Source organism: Drosophila suzukii, chromosome X (assembly GCF_043229965.1).
Source record: "Drosophila suzukii chromosome X, CBGP_Dsuzu_IsoJpt1.0, whole genome shotgun sequence".
Taxonomy (NCBI): Eukaryota; Metazoa; Arthropoda; class Insecta; order Diptera; family Drosophilidae; genus Drosophila; species Drosophila suzukii.
The window spans coordinates 22,930,181-22,957,764 of record NC_092084.1 but is presented as its reverse complement, the minus strand read 5'-3'; the positions used below and the strand labels follow the sequence as shown (position 1 = coordinate 22,957,764).

Here is a 27,584-nt window from a genome sequence, read left to right as displayed (position 1 = left end):
CCACCATGTTTTACAGTTTGTTTTACATGGTGTCTCTGTATTTTTTCTCCGGGGATACGCCAGCAGTATTGTTTTCCGTCAGACTGAAAACGGTTAAATTTTGACTCGTCAGACCAGACAACACGTTTTCAATCGTCAACAGTTCAACTTTTGTGTGCCCTTGCAAATTTCAACCGCGCTGTAACATTTTTATCGGATAATGCAGGTTTGTTTTTTTTTACACTTGAAATATATCCGATGTCTCGCAGTGCTCTTCTAGCAGTCCATTCGCTTACATTCTTGTTAATAGCCAAAGAAGCACCCTTTGGTGTTAGAAGCTTGTTCCTTCTCATCTCAGACATCATTAGTCGAGCATCTGACTCCTTCAATAATTTTTTACGACCTGCGACTTGCGCTTTGGGAGTCACACTCCGTCTCTTTTGAACTGCGATTACCGCCGATTGGCTTATACCAAGCCTCTTGGAAATTGCACAAGAAGTACAACCATTCTCGGTCAGGCTTACAACATTATTTTCAATTGCTTCAGATAATTTTCTCATTTTTATGCTCGAAAATTGTTTATAATTACAAGTTAGTTTAAAAACACTTTGCTTAGTCCGAAACACGTTTTAATCTGCGCTAGGAACATCAAAAATAACACGAAAACAAATATAACGGTGAATTCTGCAGATTTATGCCGATAAGAGAAGTAAGAAAGCGAAAATTGGTGAAAAGGTGCCAACGTGCAAAATTGAGTTTATGCGGGGTTTTATCGTTTTTACTTTTAGTTTCTTCGAATTCATCTTTATCATTATTGTTTTTGATTAGAATTTATTTAGAATTAAATAATCAAAATAAAACAAAAAACTCTTTTGGATTTTCTGGTGTAGTTATGATTTTGTGGGTGACGAAAGTGTGCGTCGTGAACATGCAATCAATTTTGCTCGCCACTGTAGGTGCATTCCAAATATCTGCATCTAGATGCATGCAACGCATACCTACTTTTTTGTTCCGCTCTCGTGTAAATAGAATGAAAAGGGTCATCACTTTCTGTTCTGGGTTCTGGAATGCAGTCATTTCAGACTGGGGGTCACATGGCTTTTTGGTTAACAACGCCCCTTCACTAAATCAGAATCAACATTTTAGTATTTTTAGTATTCAAACCACAATTTTAGTATTTAATATTGACAAGGCATGTGAATACCAAAAATCTGTTTTGCATTTTTATAAAGCTCTTAAAAAGTATCTACACAAGTTCAACAAACTTTGGCAAGAAAAATTAATATTTTCAAGATGTTTTGCATTTTCATAAAGATCCTAAAAAGGATTAGTCAAATTATTAATAAGTCAAAAATATGATACAAAAAAAACATATTATGTGTTGATACATATTCCAAACTCGTTGTCGCGATGAAGGGTGAGGGCCGTCTTCCCCACACGAAGGTAATGCCAGAAGATCAAGGCTAAGGAATCATCTTCACAACCAATACAATCCTTATGATTGCAATTTCAATAGAATAATTCCACACGGCTGAGAACATGTGCGACTTTCATCCAACACTTTGAGGGGCCGTCTTCCCCACACGAAGGTAATGCCAGAAGATCAAGGCTAAGGAATCATCTTCACAACCAATACAATCCTTATGATTGCAATTTCAATAGAATAATTCCACACGGCTGAGAACATGTGCGACTTTCATCCAACACTTTGAACTTAGCGCCGTGCTGCAGATACCCCTAAAACATTAGCGGCAATAAAGACTCCTGGTAAGAAAGGGCTCCAGGTCGATTAGTCAACCTTACGCGCGAACAATGCCAGAATATTTGGAGTGGTCATCACAAACGAATGTAACACTTGTGATTGGATATTGGATTGTCTTCAGACCCTCGTAGAATATTTCCGTTCGGCAGTGGACGTGGCATCACTCAGCTTCAGCGAATGCACTCCATCTGTTGCCTTCAACTGCTTTTTGCTCATGGTCTGCAGAGATAGAAACACCTTCGACTCAGTCGACTAGTAACCCTCCGCACATGTGCACGACCTTCATCAAGCACTTCGAGGTTTTTGGGTGAGAGCAGGAACTATTTCAGTCCCAAAAAATGTTAGCCGGCCCTCGAGAAATTGAACCTATTTTAGATCAATTCTTGGAAACACTGCTGTTTGCTTATGGTCTTCAGAGACAAAGACACAAGCGTCAGCGATTATGAGTTCGAATTGACCACCTTAAGCAAGAACAATTTGGAGTGGACAGCACAAACGAATGTAAAACTTTTGAGTGGATTTTGGATTGTCTTCAGGTTCTCGTAGAATATTTCCGTTCGGCAGTGGACGTGGCATCACTGAGCTTCAGCGAGTGTACTCCATCTGTTTCCTTCGACTGCTTTTTGCTAATGGTCTGCAGAGACAGTGCCACCATCGACATCTCAGTCGACGAATGAACCCTCCGCACATGTGCACCACATTTATAAAGTTCTTCGAGGTTGTTGGGTAAGAGCAGGAACTATTTCAGTCCCAAAAAATTTTAGCCGGCACTCGAGAAATTGAACCTATTTTAGATCAATTCATGGAAACACTGCTTTTTGCTCATGGTCTGCAGAGACAGTAACACCAGCATCAGCGAGGATGAGTCAGAATTGTCCACCTTACGCTTGGACCATGCCTGAGTGGTCATCGCAAACGAATGTAACGCTTGTGACTGCGAAGCGCTGTACTTAAAAAAGTCGAATTGGAAGTGCTCGGAGCTACCTCCCAATTAAATTTACGTAGACAAGGAAACGTTGGAAAAGTAAATAATAAAATTTAAACACTTTAATTTATGGGAAGTGTCCGGTCTGGAAATAGCCACTACAAGTAGAAGGGTTTTTCGGGCTGATTGCCGTTGTAAATCAGATTTATTCCGGAGCTATGTCCTCCTCAAAGGACGTCGAGGCAATGAATGCGGAAGCTTAGGCATGGCCGCTAAATGTGCCCGTTCGCCAGACGGTATCAAATCCATACATTTATCGATGTATTAAAACTATCGTAGCCTAGCCCTACTTTTCAACAAAATGGCGAGTAACAAGAAAGCAATCCTTTTTAAATTCTGGTCACCACTAAAATTATTCTTTTAGAGGATTGAAATTTTTAACCAATTTTCATGTTTAATTTTTCCGTATTATCCGAGAGCTTTTAAGGTCGAAACCAAAAACTGTAATTTGAGTTATTGAATACCGATTTAGACGTGGGAGCCCTCTATGAGTTTGTAGTTTGATCCTTTAATAATCAACATTAAAATGTATCTTTTAAATGAGGATCCCCTTTTTATGTTCCATTTTTCCATATTTCCAATGGCTTTCTGAATGGGAACCAAAAAGTGCTCTTCTAGAGTCCATAACTTGAGTTGTTCTAACCCGATTTAGACGTGGGATACCTCTATGAGTTTGTGGTTGAATTCCCTAATATTCTACTTTAAAATATATCTTTTTAGCGAGGGTCACATTTTTAACCCATTTTCATGTTTGATTTTTCCGTATTTCCAATAGCTTTCTGAATGGGAACCAAAAAGTGCTCTTCTAGAGTCCATAACTTGAGTTGTTCTAACCCGATTTAGACGTGGGATACCTCCATGAGTTTGTGGTTGAATTCCCTAATATTCTACATTAAAATATATCTTTTTAGCGAGGGTCACATTTTTAGCCCATTTTCATGTTTGATTTCTCCGTATTTCCAATGGCTTTCAGAATGGGAACCAAAAACTGCACTTATAGATTCCATAATTTGAGATACTATTCGCGAGGAGGCTCAGCTGCTAAAGGCCCAGGGGGCTAACATCATCATCGTGATCTTACACTGTGGCTACGATGTGGACCAGGAGATCGCGGCCAATGCCGGCGACTGGATCGACGTCATCGTGGGCTCCCACAGCCCCGCCGGCGATTACCTCACCGAGGTGATCCACAGCTCCGGCCATCGCGTGCTCATCGTCCAGGCCTCGGCCTATGCCCGCTACGTGGGCAACCTGATCGTCTACTTCGATGACAACGGCGATGTCCTGGATTTCGAGGGCGATCCGCTCTACATGGACCAATCCGTGCCCGAAGGTCAGTGCAAATAGATACATCTCATTGATAAGTGAGTAGGGTAACTTGGGGAGAATCACATCTTTCTATAATGTGGGAATCTTTATTGCACAATGTATATTGAATTTTTCATATTTACTAGTCGTGACTATCTAAAATTATTCGGTTTTTCTATGTGTGATTTACTTAAGAACATTTAGATGGGGCTTTCTGATGATAGCTATACTCATTGATAAACTACTAGTCAAGTTACCCTTGCAACTAAATAAATACAAATCTAAAAAAAGTCCGTACTTATAAAAAATAGTTCATATAATATTATAGTTCTCAAAGCATTACATCTTAAATACAGGAATCGGACAATATAAATTTCAAATATAAAAAAAAAACTGTATGTTTGTAAGCCTCAGTATAGACAATACTGTAATATAATTCTCAAGTAGTTATTACACGGTCATTTCCCGCGAATTGCTTTATAAAATGTATATACACCTGATGATTTATTATGATTACATATTTTATGGCATTGCTTAAGTACCCTTTTCCTATTTGTGCTTATTTTTTTCCCTGTGAGATCCAAGTGATTTTTTTTTTTGTGTATACAAGTTTTAAGTTTTGTTTGAAGCTAGTATACATTCTGTACCTTGTGCTTGTTGTTTGGTGCTACTTGTGAAAGTCCCTGATTATAGTTAAAATATGGAGTGTATATTGTGTATTATATTTGTGTGATGTGCTCCCCGCAGATGAGGTGGTGCTCGAGGCCATGGCGCCTTGGAAGGTGACGGTCGATGAAATGGGCAAGGTGGTGGTGGGCACCACCAAAGTGGACCACACCAAGGACGATTGTGCCGCCGGAGAGTGCAACCTGGGCAACTACTTCTGCGACGACATGGTGCATTCTGTAAGTGGTGTACTTTTTGAAGGCATAAATACTTATATACCTATCCCATTTTTAGTTCGTGGGAATGGCTCCCTATGAACAGAAGGCCTGGACGAATGTCTCCGCCGGACTCATGAACATCGGAGGACTTCGCGTGCCACTCAACAGAGGCAGTAAGTATGAGTTATTATCAGGATATTACAATTTAATGCTAGTTTTTTAATAAAATCAACTTCACCGTCTGCAGGTCTTACGTACGCTCATATAGTCAGTATGTCACCCTTCGAGAACACCCTGGTATCCTACAATCTGCCGGGCAGCAAAATAGTGGAGGCAATGGAGTGGGCCGTTAGCAAGGTGGACCTTGAGAACGGGGTGACCGGATCGTATATTAACCTGCAGTTCTCGGGCATTCGGGTGAAGTACGACTACACCAAGCCAGTCGGATCGCGGGTTGTATCCGTGCGGACTGCGAGGTGCCCAAGTACGAGCCCCTGGTATCCGACCAACTATATTGCCTCACATCGCCCAACTTCCTGCAGGCGGGCGGCGATGGGTACACCTTGCTCGCCGAGGGCACAGATATCCAGTAAGTACACTACGCCCATCTTAACATTATTCTGTATATGAGAATATATATTTTGGAAGGGTTTTATTAAATTCTTTTCTTTTCTTATTCCATACTGTTTCTCATCACTATCCACTTTTTTTCGATGGCAGGTTTGGAGTCACCGACTTGGATGCCCTGATCTCGTACACCGAACACCTTGATCCCATCAACCAGGGTCTCGATGGACGCATCACCGTGCTCAACTAATCACTGCACTGCAAAATAAATTGTGCTGCCAAATTGTTGCATTTGCCCCAATAAACTTTTCAAAGAAAAAAAAATTGGTTTTTCTTGGGTGTTTTGAACTTAATAATAATTTTACAGGTCTGGTATTAAATTCAGAAAACTTATTAATGTACAATACAGATAACTGATCTATAACCTCGAAGGCTCAAAATTGTGTACTATAAATTAATTACCATTTATTTCATAATTTTTTCCTTTGAAGATGATATCGTACTGCAGGCTATGGTGCCGTGGCAAATCGAGATGAAATCATACGCCAACCAGATCGTGGGCGAAAGTCGTGTTTACCTCCAGCAGGTTGAGTGCAGCCGTGGAGAGTGCAATCTGGGGAACTTTTTCACGGATGCAATGCTTCATACGGTAAGTGTGGGCTGATTGTATCCTTAAAGTACTGATCCTAACCCCCGGAAAACCAACAGTTTGTCAAAGATGCTTCATCATCGTCCCTCGAGAACAGTTGGAGTAACGTGACCATAGCCCTGACTTCGCAGGGCACATTTCGAGTGCCCATTTCAGCTGGCAGTGAGTTTGATTTAAGCTCTTTCACCTATCCAAAAAAGGACTTCGTATGAATTATTAGTAGGGTTAGAAAATGCTAAGACCCATGCTATTTTTGGCCAAAATCTTTTTATCAGTCTGCAGAATTCTAATTAAATTTTAGCTGGTTAGGTTTGTAGTAGGCATATTCTGTATGTTCCGTAAGTATATAAAGATGGGTTAATTTTATAGATTACTTTTTTTCTTTTTAAAAATATTTAAATAGAAAAAAAGTCAAGTATTTTTTAAAAATGTATTGTATTGTGTTGATCCTTAGGTGAATTTTCCTTCGCAGACATCACCTATAAGCAACTTTTTGCCATGTGCCCCTGGCAGAATCGATTGGTCGCCCTAACTCTTCGTGGGAAGCACGTTGTGGAGCTTCTGGAGCACGGTGTGGCGCCCATGAACGTCAGTTCGTCCTCGCCCAGATCCTCCAGATTCCTGCAAGTTTCCGGTCTTCGGTTTGCTTTTGATTTGACCGGTCCCGCTGGTCAGCGCGTCTCCAATGTCCGAGTTCGGTGCTCCAAGTGCCAAGTGCCCGAGTATGGACCACTGGCTATGGAGGAGAGGTACCGCGTGGTGGTCATGGAATACCTAGCGAATGGAAAGATTGGTTTCGGCGTAATAAGCGAAAACGCAGAGGATCTTGAGTAACTATTGCACACAAGGTAAATTTAATTGGTCCCCGAAAAACAAATGGATTCGCTTTTTCGCAGAATGGGTCCTTTCGATTTGGATACCTTGATGGACTACATGAGCGCCGTGAGACCAATAGCCTCTGGAATTGAGCATAGGATTAAAAAAACGTAGCTTTTATTGACGAAATATTCGGTATTTTTTGGATTTTTACTTTAGGTAACTCGATAAAAACGCAGACGGGTAATACCCTCTGCATGTTGCAAATAAAATACATTTCGTTCTCCAAAAAAATACCAAAATAAGCTCGTAAAAAATACTAAATAACACACTGAAATACTGAATCAATTTGCGTGTGCGACGCCATTTTCCGCTGCAGCGAGCTTCCCCGTCTCTTTCCTACACGTGTATTTCTTATGGAGGAAAAAGTCGCTGACCCCTTCTGTGTGCATAAGGTATAAAAACCATTTCAAAAATTCCAAAACTCGCGTTAAACGGTCAAAGTTGTGGGGATCCCTGTCAGGTTAATTGCTGCGATGAAGGTGGAGGAGTCCGTCTTCCCTACACAAAGGTATAGCCGGAAGATCGTAGCTCTGGAGTGGTCACTACTAACGAATGTAACATCTGTGACTGCATTTCTTCGTCTTCAGTTCCTCGTAGTATAATTCCGCTTAGCAGTAGACGTGGCATCACTGAGCTTCAGCGAGTGTACTCCATCTGTTTCCTTCGACTGCTTTTTGCTAATGGTCTGCAGAGACAGTGCCACCATCGACATCTCAGTCGACGAATGAACCCTCCGCACATGTGCACCACATTTATAAAGTTCTTCGAGGTTGTTGGGTAAGAGCAGGAACTATTTCAGTCCCAAAAAATTTTAGCCGGCACTCGAGAAATTGAACCTATTTTAGATCAATTCATGGAAACACTGCTTTTTGCTCATGGTCTGCAGAGACAGTAACACCAGCATCAGCGAGGATGAGTCAGAATTGTCCACCTTACGCTTGGACCATGCCTGAGTGGTCATCGCAAACGAATGTAACGCTTGTGACTGCGAAACCAGCTCCATGAACTGGGTAACTGCAGCCTGTCGCCGTGCTGTACTTAAAAAAGACGAATTGGAAGTGCTCGGAGCTACCTCCCAAATAAATTTACGTAGACAAGGAAACGTTGGACACGTAATAAAAAAAATAATAAAATTTAAACATTTTAATATATGGGAAGTGCCCGGTCTGGATATCGGCACTACAAGTAGAAGGGTTTTTCGGGCTGATTGCCGTTGTAAATCAGATTTATTCCGGAGCTATGCCCTCCTCAAAGGACGACGAGGCAATAAATGCGGAAGCTTACACATGGCCGCTAAATGTGCCCGTTCGCCAGCCGGTATCAAATCCATACATTTATCGATGTATTAAAACTATCGTAGCCTAGCCCTACTTTTCAACAAAATGGCGATTAACAAGTAAATAATCTCTTTTAAATTTTTTTATAAATCTGAACTTAAGCAGGGGTGAAATTTTTAGCCCATTTTCATGTTTAATTTTTCCGTATTATCCGAGAGTTTTTAAGGTCGAAACCAAAAACTGTATATTGAGTTATTGAATCCCGATTTAGACGTGGGACACCTCTATGAGTTTGTGGTTGAATTCCCTAATATTCTGCATTAGAATATATATTTTTCGGGGATCCGAATTAGTTTGAATTTTGGAAAGTTGCTTTTGACGAGATTTCTTATAGTTGAGGGATAATAGGAGTGGTTGTTTGAGTTAATGAGGGGCTTTAAGGGAGGGAAATAAGTTTTTATTCCTGTCTTCTAGTAATTTGTATGGTTTTTTAAAATAACCCTTTTTAAATTCTTGCTGGACAAAATCTGGACAACGTGCTTAGTTTAGACGTTATAATCCAGATTAATTACAGCGGTTCCAGACATAAATATGGATTGGCCAATTTTCATAATATAACTAACATTAAATACTAACAGATATTTCTTATTTGTTAAGCGTATAGATGCATTCCTGGTTACAGCATACAGGGAAATTCTAAATATTTGCGTACAGAATGTTTTTATTTGGTGCATATACAGTGGCGAGCAAAATTGAGTGCATGTTCACGACGCAGACTTTCGTCACCCACAAAATCATAATCACAACAGAAAATCCAAAAGAGTTTTTTGTTTTATTTTGATTATTTAATTCTTAATAAATTTTAAGCAAAAACAATGATGATACAGATGAATTCGAAGAAACTAAAAGTAAAAACGAAAAAAACCGGCATAAACTCAATTTTGCACGTTTCAAAAAGTTTTAATTATTAAAATAATATTAATATTTCGTCCAAAGACCTTTGTTTGATATGACTTCATGTACGCGTTTTGGCATGCTTTCTACCAAGTTTTCAATTATGTCTTTAGGAATACGACTCCATTCTGCTGCAACACGCTCCCAAAGGTTGGCCATGTTTGATGGAGCTGCTTCGTACTGCCCGAGCCGTCTTTTCACGATTGACCAAAGATTTTCAATGGTATTGAGGTCGGGACTTTGTGCTGGCCACTCCATCAATTTAAAATGTTGCTTTCCAATCCATTCCTTAACAATTTTCGCAGTGTGCTTCGGATCCCCATCTTGTTGAAAAACAATTTCTGTTTCGGGATAAGCACATTTTTCAATAAAATTGGTAAGATTGGTTTGCAAAATCTGTAGGTAGTCCTCTTTCCGCATAATACCGTCTATTAAGTGCAGAGGGCCAACATGCCACCATGTGAAGCATCCCCAAACCATTATATTTCCACCACCATGTTTTACAGTTTGTTTTACATGGTGTCTCTGTATTTTTTCTCCGGGTCTACGCCAGCAGTATGGTTTTCCGTCAGACTGAAAACGGTTAAATTTTGACTCGTCAGACCAGACAACACGTTTTCAATCGTCAACAGTTCAACTTTTGTGTGCCCTTGCAAATTTCAACCGCGCTGTAACATTTTTATCGGATAATGCAGGTTTGTTTTTTTTTACACTTGAAATATATCCGATGTCTCGCAGTGCTCTTCTAGCAGTCCATTCGCTTACATTCTTGTTAATAGCCAAAGAAGCACCCTTTGGTGTTAGAAGCTTGTTCCTTCTCATCTCAGACATCATTAGTCGAGCATCTGACTCCTTCAATAATTTTTTACGACCTGCGACTTGCGCTTTGGGAGTCACACTCCGTCTCTTTTGAACTGCGATTACCGCCGATTGGCTTATACCAAGCCTCTTGGAAATTGCACAAGAAGTACAACCATTCTCGGTCAGGCTTACAACATTATTTTCAATTGCTTCAGATAATTTTCTCATTTTTATGCTCGAAAATTGTTTATAATTACAAGTTAGTTTAAAAACACTTTGCTTAGTCCGAAACACGTTTTAATCTGCGCTAGGAACATCAAAAATAACACGAAAACAAATATAACGGTGAATTCTGCAGATTTATGCCGATAAGAGAAGTAAGAAAGCGAAAATTGGTGAAAAGGTGCCAACGTGCAAAATTGAGTTTATGCGGGGTTTTATCGTTTTTACTTTTAGTTTCTTCGAATTCATCTTTATCATTATTGTTTTTGATTAGAATTTATTTAGAATTAAATAATCAAAATAAAACAAAAAACTCTTTTGGATTTTCTGGTGTAGTTATGATTTTGTGGGTGACGAAAGTGTGCGTCGTGAACATGCAATCAATTTTGCTCGCCACTGTAGGTGCATTCCAAATATCTGCATCTAGATGCATGCAACGCATACCTACTTTTTTTGTTCCGCTCTCGTGTAAATAGAATGAAAAGGGTCATCACTTTCTGTTCTGGGTTCTGGAATGCAGTCATTTCAGACTGGGGGTCACATGGCTTTTTGGTTAACAACGCCCCTTCACTAAATCAGAATCAACATTTTAGTGTTTTTAGTATTCAAACCACAATTTTAGTATTTAATATTGACAAGGCATGTGAATACCAAAAATCTGTTTTGCATTTTTATAAAGCTCTTAAAAAGTATCTACACAAGTTCAACAAACTTTGGCAAGAAAAATTAATATTTTCAAGATGTTTTGCATTTTCATAAAGATCCTAAAAAGGATTAGTCAAATTATTAATAAGTCAAAAATATGATACAAAAAAAACATATTATGTGTTGATACATATTCCAAACTCGTTGTCGCGATGAAGGGTGAGGGCCGTCTTCCCCACACGAAGGTAATGCCAGAAGATCAAGGCTAAGGAATCATCTTCACAACCAATACAATCCTTATGATTGCAATTTCAATAGAATAATTCCACACGGCTGAGAACATGTGCGACTTTCATCCAACACTTTGAGGGGCCGTCTTCCCCACACGAAGGTAATGCCAGAAGATCAAGGCTAAGGAATCATCTTCACAACCAATACAATCCTTATGATTGCAATTTCAATAGAATAATTCCACACGGCTGAGAACATGTGCGACTTTCATCCAACACTTTGAACTTAGCGCCGTGCTGCAGATACCCCTAAAACATTAGCGGCAATAAAGACTCCTGGTAAGAAAGGGCTCCAGGTCGATTAGTCAACCTTACGCGCGAACAATGCCAGAATATTTGGAGTGGTCATCACAAACGAATGTAACACTTGTGATTGGATATTGGATTGTCTTCAGACCCTCGTAGAATATTTCCGTTCGGCAGTGGACGTGGCATCACTCAGCTTCAGCGAATGCACTCCATCTGTTGCCTTCAACTGCTTTTTGCTCATGGTCTGCAGAGATAGAAACACCTTCGACTCAGTCGACTAGTAACCCTCCGCACATGTGCACGACCTTCATCAAGCACTTCGAGGTTTTTGGGTGAGAGCAGGAACTATTTCAGTCCCAAAAAATGTTAGCCGGCCCTCGAGAAATTGAACCTATTTTAGATCAATTCTTGGAAACACTGCTGTTTGCTTATGGTCTTCAGAGACAAAGACACAAGCGTCAGCGATTATGAGTTCGAATTGACCACCTTAAGCAAGAACAATTTGGAGTGGACAGCACAAACGAATGTAAAACTTTTGAGTGGATTTTGGATTGTCTTCAGGTTCTCGTAGAATATTTCCGTTCGGCAGTGGACGTGGCATCACTGAGCTTCAGCGAGTGTACTCCATCTGTTTCCTTCGACTGCTTTTTGCTAATGGTCTGCAGAGACAGTGCCACCATCGACATCTCAGTCGACGAATGAACCCTCCGCACATGTGCACCACATTTATAAAGTTCTTCGAGGTTGTTGGGTAAGAGCAGGAACTATTTCAGTCCCAAAAAATTTTAGCCGGCACTCGAGAAATTGAACCTATTTTAGATCAATTCATGGAAACACTGCTTTTTGCTCATGGTCTGCAGAGACAGTAACACCAGCATCAGCGAGGATGAGTCAGAATTGTCCACCTTACGCTTGGACCATGCCTGAGTGGTCATCGCAAACGAATGTAACGCTTGTGACTGCGAAGCGCTGTACTTAAAAAAGTCGAATTGGAAGTGCTCGGAGCTACCTCCCAATTAAATTTACGTAGACAAGGAAACGTTGGAAAAGTAAATAATAAAATTTAAACACTTTAATTTATGGGAAGTGTCCGGTCTGGAAATAGCCACTACAAGTAGAAGGGTTTTTCGGGCTGATTGCCGTTGTAAATCAGATTTATTCCGGAGCTATGTCCTCCTCATAGGACGTCGAGGGAATGAATCCGGAAGCTTAGGCATGGCCGCTAAATGTGCCCGTTCGCCAGACGGTATCAAATCCATACATTTATCGATGTATTAAAACTATCGTAGCCTAGCCCTACTTTTCAACAAAATGGCGAGTAACAAGAAAGCAATCCTTTTTAAATTCTGGTCACCACAAAAATTATTCTTTTAGAGGATTGAAATTTTTAACCAATTTTCATGTTTAATTTTTCCGTATTATCCGAGAGCTTTTAAGGTCGAAACCAAAAACTGTAATTTGAGTTATTGAATACCGATTTAGATGTGGGATACCTCTATGAGTTTGTAGTTTGATCCTCTAATATTCAACATTAAAATGTATCTTTTTAATGAGGATCCCCTTTTTATGTTCCATTTTTCCATATTTCCAATGGCTTTCTGAATGGGAACCAAAAAGTGCTCTTCTAGAGTCCATAACTTGAGTTGTTCTAACCCGATTTAGACGTGGGATACCTCCATGAGTTTGTGGTTGAATTCCCTAATATTCTACATTAAAATATATCTTTTTAGCGAGGGTCACATTTTTAGCCCATTTTCATGTTTGATTTCTCCGTATTTTCAATGGCTCGATAAGGACGTGGCTTGTGGTTGAATTCCCTAATGTTCTTTATTAAAATATATCTTTTGAGCGAAGGTGAAAATTTCGGCCAAGTCAATTTTAGGGAATACCCCAAGTGTTTTTTGTATGCCGGCTAGCAGTGTGCAACAATTTCAACGGAAATTATCAGGCCAGTGTTAACAGTGCGCAGAATTAGAGGTGGGAGTTTTGCGTTAAGCCATTTAACATACTATCGAATTAATAACACTTCCTGAAATCGGAGAGAAAGAGAACAAACAAACATCTATGTTTTCAAAAAAACATCAATGTAAAAATTGTTTTCTTTTTAATAAATCAATTTAACTAAATAGAGCAAATGAAAATACAAAAATATGGTTCAAGTTAAAACAAAAAAAGTTTAGCTTATTCAAGAAACAATCGTTTGGTTTTTGAAATTGAAAGTGGAAATGATCATATGTAGTAATTTAATAAATACTGACAGTTCTCCACGGTAAAAGTCCCAGGTACCACCAGTTAAATATCTGAAAATTTAAATTAAAAACTTAAATTTTAGTTTAAATATGTTAAATTTAAACCCCTTAGCGAAGTGTCGATATAAAACATCGATAGTCGCCATGAAACATCGATGTTTGTACATCTTTCAAAAACATCGATGCATCGATGTTTCCATCGATGTTTCACCACCTCTAACTGGTACTCCGCTTCGGCAAAGAAAGTTGTGAATTTCGAGGGAAATTTCCAGCAATGTAAGTAGGCCCCAAATTGTGCGTTTAATTGTGTGAAAATCGACTGGCAGCTGTCGTTTGGGCCAAGTGATGTTTGTTTCCGGTTTGTGGGGAGTGTCGGGGTGGCGCCCATCGCCGACGTCTGACCCGGTTGCAATATGGACGACGGCGGCGGCGTCGCTTTGCTGGGAATCATGTGCGGTGTGCTTTTCCGGGGAAATTGGCTTTTCCAATTGCTCCGCGACCCGCCAGTTGGGAATCGGTGGAGCTAACAAGACTGTCGGCCTTCATTTCCGCACCGGCTAGAAGCAGGGCTTCCAGAGATTTCCCTGCCAGCAGCGACGTGGTGTGGTGCCGCCTCGTGCTGTTTTCCCAGCATTTCCCGGCTAGCAATCTTTGCCTGGAATTGGCAGTGGAAGCCGGCGCTGTCAGCTTTCCACTTCCGGCCTGCAAATGGTCTTGATCCTTGGCCTTTGGCCTTCGAAAGGTTTGCCCCACCAAATGGCCATGCCAATCGCGCAGCGCCATCCGCATTTTGTGAGGTTAGGCATGAATCGCAAAAAAAAACGAAGAAAAAAAAAGCGACGAATTTGCTTCATGTTTCTTCTGCCGGCAGCGACGTCAACGTCGGCAGCGGCGTCTGTCTGCGTGTTTGTGCCCGTGTGCGTGCGTGTGTGTGTGTGTGTTAGAATCCGATTTGTTTTTTAGAATTTATTTAGATTGCCGTTTCGCCGATTTGCCGATTTTCACGTGAATTGCGACTGGCCTGCAAGCAAACTGGCCCGCTGCATTTATTCGTACATATGTCGGCATTTTTCTTTTTGGCGCGCTTTGCAGCGTCCACAGGTTTCCACAAATACATATGTACGCATATATATTGAGCTGTAATCCGCCGGCGTTACAGGGCGACCTCCATAAAATGGATATTACCGGCATGCGCAGGATTTTCGCATTTCACAATCGCACTATCCTGCAAATCACAACATCTGAATTTTTGTCATCTGTTGTGAGTCAGCGATTTCAGCAATTCACGAAATTGGCCTTCATTCACTGAGAAAGTACATATTTCTATACCATACTTCTATAGTAATTTCAATTTAAATTCATAATTTAAAAATATTCACATTCACATACAAATTGTATCTAATGATATTCCTTATTTAACTTAAGTATGTTTCCCCATTTTATATATGATAGTTTCAATACTTTCTTATCTTTGAAAGTAAACAGTATTTATAATTATATGATAAACAGACTTGTAAAGCATAGGGAATTTTTTCGGCCATTACGAATTTTTGTGTAAAGTTTTCACCACATTTGTACATAGTTTAAAATATTACTTTACTTAGAAACCAACATTCCCAAGGGCTTTTCATAGTTTTGCGAAATAAAACCAAAAATTCAATAAAAGTTTATGCGCAAACCTATGTTAACGAATACTAAACAAAAACTGAGATACTTCCTTGCTTAGGTTTTTTAAATTTGTAGTAAATTCAGTCATATTCATATTATAATATTCAATACTCTTTTATAAAAAAGGTATATGAAGTTCATCTATGTCAAATTTAGAAAAATAACCTAATTAATTAAATCAAAACATACAAGTTCAGTTCAGTTTCCTAAATATTTTAAACAGTAATTTATATAATTTGTATTACATTTTCCAACTAAAGTTCCTATACTCATCAATTTAAATTAGTATACCTAGGACAATTTTGGGTCAGATGCGTGAGTTATACGGGTTTCTTTTGTGTGCCGCATAAACGTGATGTGTGTTTTGTGAGGATGTGTGTTTGCCTGCAAAGTATATCCTTCCGCCTCCCTGACATTGGTCCTTCTTGTCGTTGTTGTTGTTGCTGCTGTTCGGTTTTGGTGCGCCAGGAATTTTCGCCTACCTGCATTCGCAGGCAGAGCCCCTGTGGCCGTCTCTCTCGCTCTCGTCGCGCATCCTGCGGCCCAGCGGGAGCGGCAGCTGCAGTGTCCTTTGTCGTCATCCTGCTCGCTCCTTTTGCGCCCTGCTTCCTGCACACGGTTCCCTGCTCCCTGCTCTCTGCTCCTTTCGCCCTGTTGAACAGCTGGTTGCTGTCCTTGGCGGGCTTTGACGCATCCTTTGTGCACGTCACATTCTGGACATTTTGGCTCGCCGAAGGATTCGCATACGCAGTCACAGTCAGTCGCCTGGCGCTCGCCGAACCAACAACATCCTTGCCTCCTGTTCTGCTGCTGTTGCTCAGAGCCTGTCGGAAAAAAAAAATATATTTATTCAAAGTACTAACCAGTCCAATCGACTTCTCAACCCACACACAACAGCCCACTGTTCCGCCGCCAACGTCCAGAAGAGTCCAGAATATACACAGACACAGTGATCGATAGTTCAAGCAGGATGGCTCAGGAAGGTCAGGATATACCCACATTCAAGTGCGTGCTCGTCGGCGATGGCGGCACCGGAAAGACGACCTTCGTCAAGCGTCACATGACCGGCGAGTTCGAAAAGAAGTACGTGGCCACACTTGGAGTGGAGGTGCACCCGCTGATTTTCCACACCAATCGAGGCGCCATCCGCTTCAACGTGTGGGACACCGCCGGCCAGGAGAAGTTCGGAGGTCTGCGCGATGGCTACTACATCCAGGGCCAGTGCGCTGTCATCATGTTCGACGTGACCTCGCGTGTAACCTACAAGAACGTGCCCAACTGGCATCGCGATCTGGTCCGCGTCTGCGAGAACATCCCGATCGTCCTCTGCGGCAACAAAGTGGACATCAAGGACAGGAAGGTGAAAGCGAAGAGCATCGTCTTCCACCGAAAGAAGAACTTGCAGGTGAGTTGGTTGCCCCAGTTATCCGCCGGATAAGCGAGGACTTCAGAATGAGATTTGGAGTTAGAGTGAGAGTTGGTAGTAACTTTTGACTTGGATATGTTTATCAACGCCTTCCATTTGTTGAAATAATAGAAAACACTGGCAACTAAAGACCACACGTAAATTTTGAAATGAGGAACTTTAAATGAGGACTTCGGATTGAGAGTTAGAGTTAGAATGAGAGTTGGTAGTAACTTTTACTTTGGATATGTTTATCCACGCCTTCTATTTGTTAAAATAATGGAAAACACTGGCAACTAAAGACCACACGTAAATTTATAAATGAGAAACCTAAAATGAGAACTTCAGAATGAGAGTTAGAGTGAGACTGAGAGATGGTAGTAACTTTTGCTTTGGATATGTTTATCAACGCCTTCTATTTGTTAAAATAATAGAAAACACTGGCAACTAAAGACCACATGTAAATTTTCAAATGAGAAAGTAAAAGCAAATGTATTTGAGTAGCCTGAAAACAAAGTCTTGATTCTAAAGATAGATTTGAATAGATAAAATATTTGAAAAAGTCTTAATCTAATTTACAATCTCAACATATGAAAGCATATTTAGCTATTGCTTCTTTTCGGTTTCTATACAAACCAAGCTGCATTCCAAGTTATGAATGTGAATTGCGAAATTGCCTCATCTCTATATTTAGATATATTTTCCTCTTCCCTTTGGAACTCGCTTGACTAAAATGATCTCTTGTTTCTTCGCAGTATTACGACATCTCTGCCAAATCGAACTACAACTTCGAGAAACCATTCCTTTGGCTGGCGCGCAAGCTGGTTGGCGACCCCAACCTGGAGTTCGTCGCCATGCCAGCCCTGCTGCCGCCCGAGGTCAAGATGGACAAGGATTGGCAGGCGCAGATCGAGCGGGACTTGCAGGAGGCTCAGGCGACCGCCCTGCCCGACGAGGACGAGGACCTATAAGCCTATTTATAGTTAACTGGGAGATATGGCCGGCTTGCAGAACACACAACACAACACACACACACACCACAATTACATAACAAGGCATGAGTCGAGGGAACAGGATGATAGGCGAACAGGAAGGACGAGGAACAGCGGCAGCAACTACAGCCTAGAAGCGTCAGCAATAATCTACTATCCCCACTATCGGATTGCCAGCATATACGATCGACCCCCTTAACACCTTACCCAGCAAGCCGGCGAGCCAGCAAGCCCATCCAGCGCTTCAACCGTCGATCGTAACATATTTTTAGATCCACTCATTAATAAGTCGGTTATAAATGATTTTTTTTTTGTTTGTTCCCTTTGGCGTTCGCTTTTGGCAGATACAGATACTGAAATTGTCCTAATGGTAGAGAAACGAAAAACATACCCCAAATTCAAGTGAAATAAAAAATCGAATTCGTATTTTTTTAAAACTTGCAACATTGCTGTTCTTTTCCACTCGTACAACACAACAACTAACTAAAAAAGTAACTCAACATCGGTGTGCATGTTAGAAAAAGAAGGAGACGGCAAGCTCTGTGCGCGGGAGAGAGCGAGAGCGCAGCAGCAGGCAAATGAACTGAGTCCCAAAGGATAGTAAACAGAAACCGAACAGAAAAACACTTAAAACAATAAGTAATATGGAAAGGCCGCCGAATCCTCCACATCCACATGTTATTAATCTAAGAACTAAAGAAATAAAAAAATAAACGTCGAAAAAAACTAAAAACAAACTCGGTTTCCTATAGAGTGGAAGATGGAAAGGAATAATGTTAGATATATGCTATAGATCAGAGGATTGTCCGATTTTACACCACTTTGCTTAGTGAAGGAGTTTAATGATTCGAACTTAAACAATAATTGTTAATTTAAAACAAATTTCTGCAATTTTCAAATGTTATTTCGGGTTATTACTGAAGAATTCGCGTTACCCTTGGTTGTAAATGATGATTGTTTATTCAAAAATAATTTCTCCATTTTTTAAATGCGAGCTAGCTTTGCTTCCTTTTTATAAATCGTATAGATTGATGCACTTTTCAAATGTTATTTCGGTTTATTACTGAAGAATTCGCGTGCTCATCTGATTGTAAATGATGATAGTTTATTCAAAAAGGATTTCTGCATTTTTTTAAATGCAAGCTAGCCTTGCTTTCTATTTATAAATTGTATAGAACATGAACTTAAAACCTCACTAGCAAAACCCAATCAAAGTAGTTTTCATTAATTTCGCATATGTGTATTTCTTGCACTTTATTTGTGGAATATCCATTCAGGAGTATTTTATTCGATTTAAGGACACTTGAGGCAGCAGGCGGGAAAAACGCCTGTGAAGCGATCCTTGTTGGCACACGTGATCTTTTGCTGGGCGCAGCTGTAATGATATTATATTACTATAATATAGTATAACAGAGGGTTTTTGAGATTATTTCGAGCTTAGATTAGTTTGCAAATATATTTTGTTTGTCTGAGCTTGGAACAAGTCTGTAGTTCCAGTTCTGATGGATTAAGTTAGTTAGTTAAATATTTTAGGAATATATTTTTTAAGGATTAAGGATTACAAAACGTATGTGTTGCCAGTGGTGTGATCTGAGCTCAGGATTTGAAGTCTATTATTATCTTGATTAAGCGTTGTTCTTCTCAAAATTGGTTTATGTAAAACCCAAGAGTAAATAGCACTTATATCATCTTTAGGTACATTTCTTTTTGAAGTACGTGAAAGTCTAGAATCATTATATGTACTCACTCCTCCACGATGGTCTTGAAGGTATCCGTGCAGATGGCCCGCTTGAGGCACTTGCCCTCCTTGCCGAAGTCCACGTAATCCTGTCCCCGCTTCAGGAGCGGCAGATACTTCAAGAAGATGGTCTCGTCCTCCGAGTTGCGGTACGAGCACACGGGCTCGCTGGCTGAAAGATGATATATATATCAGTTTTGGCAGCCTGGAGGCTCAATTTCCAGCCAGTTCACCCGCATCGGCGGTGGGCAGCAGCGCCTCCGGAAGCAGGAGCGCCAGCAGAACGACGGATACCAGCCACATGGATGAGTTGTGCATCTTGGGAACGTGGAGAGCAGACTGAACCGACCGCCTGCGAACCCGTTTCCTATTTATAGTTCCCTAAAATGCGACTTGGATCTGTGTTTGTTTGCAAATTAGCGCCGTGATTTGCATTTTCAGCTTGATTGAGAGGGATTATGCTGGCACTTTTAATTGTTTAATTGCCTGGGAGGGTCAGATGCGTAGTTTGCAAAAGGTTTAATATTTTGCAGCTCCCGGTTTTCAAAATTGAGGGTCACTATCAAAATTCGAGAATATAAGAGAATTTTTAACTGCTTTTTAATTTCTGTAAGTATTTTGGAAACTAATTAATTAAAACCAAACCATTTTTTGATATTTTCTTATTTTAAGGATTCATTAAAAATACAACACCATAGTTAGAATCTCTTTAGAAAATGATATTTAATATTGTTTTAGTAAATTAAAGCTAATTACAATATGATATATATATTGTCTGTAATAACCTGAATTTTTAAATTGAAAATAAGAAGTCTATCGACTTAATTTTAATGCTTTAAAATAAATCATTTTTCATGATGTACAAATATATATTAAATTTTTAAGTTTGGTGTGGTCCCGTTTATAAAACATATATATATATAAAACGGAAATGGAGGACATTATTAACAAATACATCTTAAAGGAATAGTTATTCCAAAACAAAACTGGGCAAGCGAAGTAATACTAAGTTAAGGAATGGTTATTCCAAAACTAAACGGGGCAAGCGAAGTAATACTATATGCTGCATGTGACATCCGGGTCCAGCCTAGATGTAGTTGCTCTCCGACTCCCGGCAAACCAACTTGGGACAGCAGTCGGGGAAGGTGCGTCGCATGTCCGAGGCGATCTTGCATTTCTCCGTGGGCACCAGGTTGTGGCGACCGCAGCTGGAATAGTTTTGGATAGTTATAAATATATATGGAGTATATAAAACCTATATAAAACAACTTACTAGCCAATCTCTAGGACATAATCCGGCCGACAGTAGATAGATTGGCAGTAGCCCTCGCGATTGATGGGCTTGTAGGACTGCTTCTTGGGAATGGCCTGGTTGAGTTCCTCATAGTAACACTGACCAGGATAATCTAAGGGAAGTAGTAAAAAATAAAAATATTATTAAGTATTACTAAAAATTCTAAGGACATAAAAAGTTTATAAATACGTTCATATATGATAGTTGTTATATCGCATAATTGTTCAAATGTTTTATATGATTTTAAAGACAAGTCCTGGTTCGACACCCACTGCTGCAGTATATATGTTTTTTTAAATTTTCTATGGTTTTCACATAAATTTTAAAATTTCTTTTTCGTAAATAGGGTGTTTTTTACTTTGTACATTAAATTACCGCACTCTAGAGATCTTTTTCCAGTTAGTAATACAATATATTCACCTGGGTGAACCGCATTTCCGCGATAGGTGAGATCCGCCCGTGCGGCACCACAAATGCCCAGGAGCACCAGAAGATAACCAACTCCGAATCGCATAATCACCAATTGAAGTAGTGGAAATGAAGTTTGAAATACCAAAGACCTATCCAAATCCAAGTCTAAATCCAAATCCGACTTGGCTGTTGTGCGCTACCCGTGCGACTGAGTCAATTACAATTAATTGTTGTTGCTTTTATATAAAATTAATAATAAACATGGTGCTGAGTACATACGTACACAAAGAGATATAGCATGTACCCAGATATCTGCTGTAGCTGTGCCTTTTGTTTGGCGACGACTTAAGGCGTCCGCTCTAGCTCTAGTTTAAATTTAAATTAATTAAGCCAGCCCTGAAAGCGAGAGTGATACAAATCTGGCGGGGATCGGGTCGTACTGGGGGGCAGGGGTTTCCCCGACAGCTAAGTGACACGGTTCGAGAAACTGTGGCAAGGTTGCTGCGCCGCGAAAAGTCATCAAAACAAGCAAATAACTCTTTTGTAAATCAGAATTTCGGCCAAATGCACAGGAAAAAATTACAACCTTTAAATAGTTAAATTGAAAAAAGGCACGGGTTCAAGTACAACTAGTGAACATAACATTTTTTTTATATTTTTAAATAAATTATTAAAATTAGCCAATTCAAAATTCTTTTTAAGTTCTAACCTTAATATTATTATCGAATTTTGGTTTATTCTTACCAATTTTTATGTTAAAAAGTATTGGCTGAACTCTGATCATTCTGAAAAAAAACACTTTTTTAAAGTTTGTTTATTTTTTCCCAGTCTACGCTTTTAAATAAAATATTAAAAAATACTTTCAAATTTCGCACTTTTTAATTATTTTCGAATTTAAGTTATATAGATTTTTTCTCTGTGTACGCTGAACACTTAACACAAGATTCTCGGATATGTATTATGTAGATACAAATATGCAAATTTAATGGAACTCACGAGTGCAAGTGCAATGTGGTTGGGATTAGACTGCATTTGCATTAATTAATTCGAATCGCGGGAGGAGTATAGTTACCGTGATTCGATTTGGTTTGAATTGGATAAAGTCAAGTTTACGATTTCCAATACTATCTTAAAAAAATGATAATTATACCTGTAGAAAACTATATAATAGACTTTTTAACTTCATTGCTTTCCCTAACACTATTTAAGTGCTGATAGTTGTAAAAACACTGGGTTATTAAGTTCGCCTATTGATTCACCACTGTGTGATAGTTGTGAAAATAATTATTTGAACAATAGTTTGCAACGTAGAAGCCACCTAGCTCGATAGCATTTACCTGAAGTATATTTTCCTGCTCTGGGCCAACATCCTTGAGTGCTGGGACTCGGTTTCCCTGATTCGATTAAGTCAACTTCCCGCACTTTCAACTTGAGAGCAGGGCAAACCCAATCAAAATCAAATCAAACGGTCGGTTGGGGCACTGGAGCAGTGATAGGGAGCTGATAAGACAGGCCCTTGTGAGTGCCCCACATATAAGAGAGACGCCTCCATCGACGGGCTATTTGTATTTCAGAACGAGAGCAACCATGCCTGGAGCACCTTGGGTATCCGTGGCTTTCGTGGCCTGTTTAATTGTTGCATCCGTAAACGCCAATGGCTTTAGCACCCAGTACAAGGGTCATACGCAGCACCCAACTATTCCGGAGCACTGCCTCTACGAGGAGCTGGATCTAGCCGTGCCACTCCATGGCTACCTTCTGCCCACCGGACACCAGGACTACTGCATCCGACTGGAGTGCACCGAAGACTATCTCCTCCTGATCCGACAGTATGTCCTGAGACTGGCCAAAGCACCTCTTGAGTAATCCCAATCCCTTCCAGCTGCGACAAGGCGCCATATCCTCGACCCGGCTGCCAGTACTCCGCCAGCGACTACGACCTTGAGTATCCCGCTTGCTGCCCCCAACTCGAGTGTTCCGGCGGTTTCTAGATATAAGGCTACAGCAGGCTTCAAAATAATAGATCAGTTAGGGCGGAATAGGTGTCTTATAAATATAAACATTTTAAAATATAAATATAAATAAAATCCCTTTAAAGAAATAACACTAATGGTAATATTACCTATTTAGAGATCTTAAAAAAAAATATATATATGGACCTTACTTTGGTGAAATGTATTACTTTACTATAAAAAGATTACTACTACACAGATCTTGAAAAATATGAATATTTCTTCAGTGAAATATATACTTTAGCAAAATGAATACTATCCAAAAATCTTGAAAATATATTTTCATTACTTTAATGATATATATTACTACTAATATTACTATACAGAGATCTTGAAAAATCATTTTGCTTTTAAAAGAGATTACTACTATCCACAGATCTTAAAAAAAAGGTTAGCCTTACTTTGGTGAAATATACTACTTTACTTTAGACAGACTACTATTAAGATGTCAATACTTCTAAATAAATCCATTTTAGCATGCTATTGCAGTTACTTAAGTCTAAGTTAAAGGGAGCTTTATGGCTGATAATTATGGTACTTCTGTAGGTTGGAAATATTTGAATAATAGACTGTGAAAGCCCCAAACAGTTGAATACAAAAATCAATTATTTTTCAATACCTAAAATTTTACGAGGGACTTAATGATGCTATTACTGGGACTGCAGCTGTTTTGCTAGTTTAAAGTCTGGATCTGTTCGTAACAAGATTTGTCCGCCCATTTGATACACCCAAAGACCCCGGGGACGCAATCGTCGCAGCACGGGGATCTTGACCTTTCAATCTAATCACAGGCGCACCCCAAACAAATAACTATATAGTCGGGGAACTGAGCGATCGCCAGATCAGTTTGCTGCACAAGATGAAATCGGTTACGTTCGTACTCTGCTTGATAGTTCTTGGCGCCCACTCGCTCGTCGTTTTCGGCGGTAAATAGGCCATCTGCTCCTCCAGCTCCAGCTCCATATCCTTATCATTGTGCTTTCTTCTCCCTCAGCGGACTGCGAGATCGGCGGCCAGAAGCTGAAGACCGGAGAGACATATAGCCCGCAAGGACGTTGTTTGCAGTACACCTGCCAGGGACCCAAGAAACTTTCCGCCCTGACGTAAGTTTCAACTCCAAAGGCAGTAGCTCCTTCTCCTCGACTCACTCAATTGTCCCTTCCAGATGCCCTTCGGTGGCCACTTTGAAGCCCTGCAAAATGCAGGAGGATCTGAGCAAGCCCTATCCCGGCTGCTGTCCCAGGTTCGATTGCTAGAAACTGCTCCTGCAAATGGAAATAACAATTAAACAAACTATAAATACAAATTATAAATTTAAAAACAACCTCAGAACTAAAATAACCGACTGTTTTTTGAAAATATAACATTGACCTGGCGAAATAATTAATGGGAATCTCGTTTACAAAAACCAAAATTGCGCATTTATTTCGATTTCGGTTTGGTATACAGGCTTGAACTTAGTCGTATTTGCTCATACATATAGTAAATATACAAGTTGTGTTCTATGTGTATACATATATAAATATTCTCGTGTCAATTGCCACTAATTCACCATTTCACTTGGACATGCACATTGTTTGCTTGCATAACAAGTATATATGTATACATATATCTCTGCTTAACTACATATATGAATTTGTATAGTTCTCTAAAAGTAACGAGGAGACCCCGGCAGTGACCAACTTGCCTATATATCCTGCCCCTCGACGGATCTCCTACGGCTCGGCCATTGCCATTAGATAATTAATCGCACTCATTACGCAGTCGCACACACATGGGGGGACAAGCACACATCGGGACACAATCAGCAGGTGCATTTTAGTCTTACGATTACGGATACAGATTAATGGGTATGTAAATGGTGAAGATACAAATCCGATGCGATTTGCGGATTGGTTCGGTTCGTAAACTTGTGCTGCAGCTAGAGCATTGTAGATGTAACCGATTGTAACCTGAGCTAGTCTAAACATTCTTTAACTATGGTCCAACGGCCCGAGGGCCAATAAGTTGATGGGGACTTACACGCTAATACAAATTGCTACTTTTTAATGCGTAATATGGGATAGGATGGGTCTCTGCATAAACTCTAGGCATTCTTTGCAGCGATATGAGCATATTTCCGTGGGAACTCTAAGGGCCGGGTATTTAACTTAATTTTTTTGCTTAAGCCAAAAGTTTACAAACTATTTTCAGCTTAATAATAGAATAAAAATTAATAATTTCAAAATTTGTATACTCAAAATCTATAATCAAATTTAATAATTATAAAATTTAACTTAAAAAACAAGTAAAGTTATGTCTAATTGTCCTTATTGCGATCTGCTAAGGTGTAAATTTCAAGAAACTAGAAGTTATTGGATTCAAACAATAAAATCAAGTAATTGCAATATATGTGCATAAAAAAATCTGTTCAATGATCTGACTTAATTAAATAAAAATGTAACTTAAAAAGCGAGCTAAATGTATGTACAATATTTGTTATTGCGATAATTTCAAGAAACTAAAAACTTTTCGATTCAAGCGATAAAATCAAAACAAACAGAAAAAGAAGCGCTCAAGAAAAGGAACCATGATAGCATTTCTTGAGCAGGTTCTTTTTTTCCGAAGATAAAGCAATGGGAAAGTTAACCTATGACATGAATCCCATGATTTCCTAGCAGAACACGCTCACAATTGTGCAAAGATCGCTCGAAAGATGCCTGGTCAATAAGTGCGACCCATTCTCTCCACGGTTTGGGGGAATTAACCTAGTCGTTAGATGAGGATGCTCCTCGCCTCCTGGTCCTTATCAATCCGGCGTCGTCAGCTGCGGCGCCAGCGACTCCTCCTCTCATTGGCGCGCCGCTCGCTCCGTCTCCATGAGGCATTCACGCACCAGGATGCGGGCATGGACAATACCGCGCTTGAGTCGCTCCGTGGAGCTGCGCGAGCCCGTGTACGTGGGCCTGATGTCGCGTCCCATCTCCTCAATGACGGCCAACAGCTGGGCGTACTTGGTCAGCCCGTTGCTCGGGCCCACGGACGGCAGGCTGGCCGTGGAGGTCAACGGCGTGGTGATGTTGGCCGATGTCTGAGTGGTCACCACCACGGGCGAGGTGGAGGGCGGCGGGTATTTCAGCTGCGAGGAGCTTAGGTTGAGGCCCATGCTCTGGCCATTGCTGGCGGAGGAGGAGATGCCGGAACCGGAGCCGGAGTTCCTCTGTCCGCCATTGCTGGAGCACATGTTGGCCAGGGAGAGGGCAGCAGCGGCGGCAGCAGCCGGCGTGGCCGTGGTGTTCGACTGCTGCTGGAGGAGGGCCAACTGGGCCTGGAGGAACTGCGGGGAGTACTGGAGGGCAGCGACGGCGGCGGCAGTGGCAGCTGCATTGGCCGCCGCAGCGGAGCTCTGTTTGCTGGACGAGCTGCTGCTGTAGTCGTTCACCGAGGAGCGTTCCCGCTCCCGCTTTCCCCCGCTGCCCGTGGAGTAGTCGGTGGCCGAGTTGGCGGATCCGGATCCACCTCCCCCGCCGCCGGAGCCCCGCGAGTGGTGGATGGCCGAAATCTGGATCTGAGGCTGCTGCTCGCGCTGCTCCCGCTGCTGCTGGTAGTTGTAGAAATTCTGCACCTGGCTGCGTGGAATCGGTGTCACCGTGACGTCACTCAGCTTGGACTCTACGGCCTGGATGTCCATGATGTCCATGGTGGCGCTGGGTGTTCAGGTATCGATCCGTCGATGTGGCGTCTGCGTCCAGCTGATGATTCCGTATCTTTTCTTGCGGTCAAACAAATAATTTGGTGCGTTTTATTGTTTTTTTTATCTTGTGATATGATATCGATATCGTTCTTCGATATCAGGAGGCGTTATTAAGTTAACCCACTACCAACTAGAGGTGGCACTAATTCGATGTTATCGATGAAAACGCGATGAGATGTGCACTCATCACACTTCAAATCTGCGTGATTACACTGTGCGAAATAAACTGGCCAAAGTGCTTTTGGTCAAATGCGGGTTAGGGATACAAACAAATTTATTTAATCAAATATAAAAATTATAGTTTTAGACAACTTTTTGAATGTTTTAGATAACCCGCTGAATGTATTATCCATAATAGATAGATATGCAACTAGGATATTACTAGTACGAGCATAATAATTGTATTTTAAACTTTTATTTAAATTTAATTTCTTTTTGTACAGGGACCGTAACAAATATTTATTTGTGATTTTTATTTTGAACGGCCTACTTTGTTTTTTATCTTTTTATCCAATTTGATGAAAATGTATGCATTTTGTACTCAAGCGTTTTATAGTTTTGTTTGTTTTTCAAATTTGCTAATTGTTTGATACTTGTGAATCAAAATGAGCGTTATTTTTATGTTTAATTA

At 40.4% G+C, this 27,584-nt stretch overlaps 7 protein-coding genes and 1 pseudogene across 7 annotated transcripts; 5 read left to right on the top strand and 3 right to left on the bottom strand.

The window, feature by feature from the left end:
• The first annotated feature begins 1,389 nt into the window (after positions 1-1,389).
• Positions 1,390-5,791, top strand: LOC118878371 (apyrase-like; annotated as a pseudogene).
• A 226-nt stretch (positions 5,792-6,017) lies between these two features.
• Positions 6,018-7,124, top strand: LOC118878372 (apyrase-like). Its single transcript, XM_065867513.2, has 4 exons — positions 6,018-6,134; positions 6,194-6,296; positions 6,607-6,964; positions 7,031-7,124. The coding sequence occupies exons 1-4, from the start codon at positions 6,018-6,020 to the stop codon at positions 7,122-7,124; spliced, it is 672 nt and encodes a 223-aa protein (XP_065723585.2).
• A 6,698-nt stretch (positions 7,125-13,822) lies between these two features.
• Ran (RAN, member RAS oncogene family) lies at positions 13,823-18,202 on the top strand. Its single transcript, XM_017067791.4, has 3 exons — positions 13,823-13,976; positions 16,266-16,773; positions 17,529-18,202. The coding sequence occupies exons 2-3, from the start codon at positions 16,339-16,341 to the stop codon at positions 17,742-17,744; spliced, it is 651 nt and encodes a 216-aa protein (XP_016923280.1). The 5' UTR covers positions 13,823-13,976; positions 16,266-16,338; the 3' UTR covers positions 17,745-18,202.
• An 802-nt stretch (positions 18,203-19,004) lies between these two features.
• LOC108004599 (uncharacterized) lies at positions 19,005-19,895 on the bottom strand. Its single transcript, XM_017067539.4, has 3 exons — positions 19,737-19,895; positions 19,513-19,675; positions 19,005-19,140 (listed from the first exon to the last, which is right to left on the bottom strand). The coding sequence occupies exons 1-3, from the start codon at positions 19,819-19,821 to the stop codon at positions 19,059-19,061; spliced, it is 330 nt and encodes a 109-aa protein (XP_016923028.2). The 5' UTR covers positions 19,822-19,895; the 3' UTR covers positions 19,005-19,058.
• Positions 19,896-20,207: 312 nt separating this feature from the next.
• LOC108004724 (uncharacterized) lies at positions 20,208-21,416 on the bottom strand. Its single transcript, XM_017067746.4, has 3 exons — positions 21,218-21,416; positions 20,777-20,909; positions 20,208-20,711 (listed from the first exon to the last, which is right to left on the bottom strand). The coding sequence occupies exons 1-3, from the start codon at positions 21,309-21,311 to the stop codon at positions 20,591-20,593; spliced, it is 348 nt and encodes a 115-aa protein (XP_016923235.2). The 5' UTR covers positions 21,312-21,416; the 3' UTR covers positions 20,208-20,590.
• A 1,130-nt stretch (positions 21,417-22,546) lies between these two features.
• LOC108004723 (uncharacterized) lies at positions 22,547-23,314 on the top strand. The gene is made up of 3 exons (XM_017067745.4): positions 22,547-22,726; positions 22,783-23,037; positions 23,091-23,314. Exons 2-3 carry the CDS (start codon positions 22,796-22,798, stop codon positions 23,197-23,199), a joined length of 351 nt encoding a protein of 116 aa, XP_016923234.2. The 5' UTR covers positions 22,547-22,726; positions 22,783-22,795; the 3' UTR covers positions 23,200-23,314.
• Positions 23,315-24,017: 703 nt separating this feature from the next.
• ssp7 (short spindle 7) lies at positions 24,018-24,603 on the top strand. The gene is made up of 3 exons (XM_017067747.4): positions 24,018-24,146; positions 24,215-24,323; positions 24,386-24,603. Exons 1-3 carry the CDS (start codon positions 24,080-24,082, stop codon positions 24,474-24,476), a joined length of 267 nt encoding a protein of 88 aa, XP_016923236.1. The 5' UTR covers positions 24,018-24,079; the 3' UTR covers positions 24,477-24,603.
• Positions 24,604-24,618: 15 nt separating this feature from the next.
• CDK2AP1 (CDK2-associated protein 1) lies at positions 24,619-27,085 on the bottom strand. The gene has a single exon (XM_017067742.4). The coding sequence runs from the start codon at positions 26,897-26,899 to the stop codon at positions 26,051-26,053; it is 849 nt and encodes a 282-aa protein (XP_016923231.1). The 5' UTR covers positions 26,900-27,085; the 3' UTR covers positions 24,619-26,050.
• Between the last annotated feature and the right edge of the window lie 499 nt (positions 27,086-27,584).

Bases quoted from the DNA above. Each gene is read 5' to 3' on its own strand.
- LOC118878372 (XM_065867513.2), top strand. From the start codon at position 6,018: ATGAAATCATACGCCAACCAGATCGTGGGCGAAAGTCGTGTTTACCTC. The intron at 6,135-6,193 runs GTAAGTGTGGGC...GAAAACCAACAG, and splicing joins CGGATGCAATGCTTCATACG to TTTGTCAAAGATGCTTCATC. The intron at 6,965-7,030 runs GTAACTATTGCA...GCTTTTTCGCAG, and splicing joins GAAAACGCAGAGGATCTTGA to AATGGGTCCTTTCGATTTGG.
- Ran (XM_017067791.4), top strand. From the start codon at position 16,339: ATGGCTCAGGAAGGTCAGGATATACCCACATTCAAGTGCGTGCTCGTC. The intron at 16,774-17,528 runs GTGAGTTGGTTG...GTTTCTTCGCAG, and splicing joins ACCGAAAGAAGAACTTGCAG to TATTACGACATCTCTGCCAA.
- LOC108004599 (XM_017067539.4), bottom strand. From the start codon at position 19,821: ATGCACAACTCATCCATGTGGCTGGTATCCGTCGTTCTGCTGGCGCTC. The intron at 19,676-19,736 runs GTGAACTGGCTG...ATCATCTTTCAG, and splicing joins GCTGCCCACCGCCGATGCGG to CCAGCGAGCCCGTGTGCTCG. The intron at 19,141-19,512 runs GTGAGTACATAT...ATATCATTACAG, and splicing joins TTCAAGACCATCGTGGAGGA to CTGCGCCCAGCAAAAGATCA.
- LOC108004724 (XM_017067746.4), bottom strand. From the start codon at position 21,311: ATGCGATTCGGAGTTGGTTATCTTCTGGTGCTCCTGGGCATTTGTGGT. The intron at 20,910-21,217 runs GTGAATATATTG...TACTTCCCTTAG, and splicing joins CGGAAATGCGGTTCACCCAG to ATTATCCTGGTCAGTGTTAC. The intron at 20,712-20,776 runs GTAAGTTGTTTT...AAACTATTCCAG, and splicing joins TATGTCCTAGAGATTGGCTA to CTGCGGTCGCCACAACCTGG.
- LOC108004723 (XM_017067745.4), top strand. From the start codon at position 22,796: ATGCCTGGAGCACCTTGGGTATCCGTGGCTTTCGTGGCCTGTTTAATT. The intron at 23,038-23,090 runs GTATGTCCTGAG...AATCCCTTCCAG, and splicing joins TATCTCCTCCTGATCCGACA to CTGCGACAAGGCGCCATATC.
- ssp7 (XM_017067747.4), top strand. From the start codon at position 24,080: ATGAAATCGGTTACGTTCGTACTCTGCTTGATAGTTCTTGGCGCCCAC. The intron at 24,147-24,214 runs GTAAATAGGCCA...CTTCTCCCTCAG, and splicing joins CTCGCTCGTCGTTTTCGGCG to CGGACTGCGAGATCGGCGGC. The intron at 24,324-24,385 runs GTAAGTTTCAAC...TGTCCCTTCCAG, and splicing joins AAGAAACTTTCCGCCCTGAC to ATGCCCTTCGGTGGCCACTT.
- CDK2AP1 (XM_017067742.4), bottom strand. From the start codon at position 26,899: ATGGACATCATGGACATCCAGGCCGTAGAGTCCAAGCTGAGTGACGTC.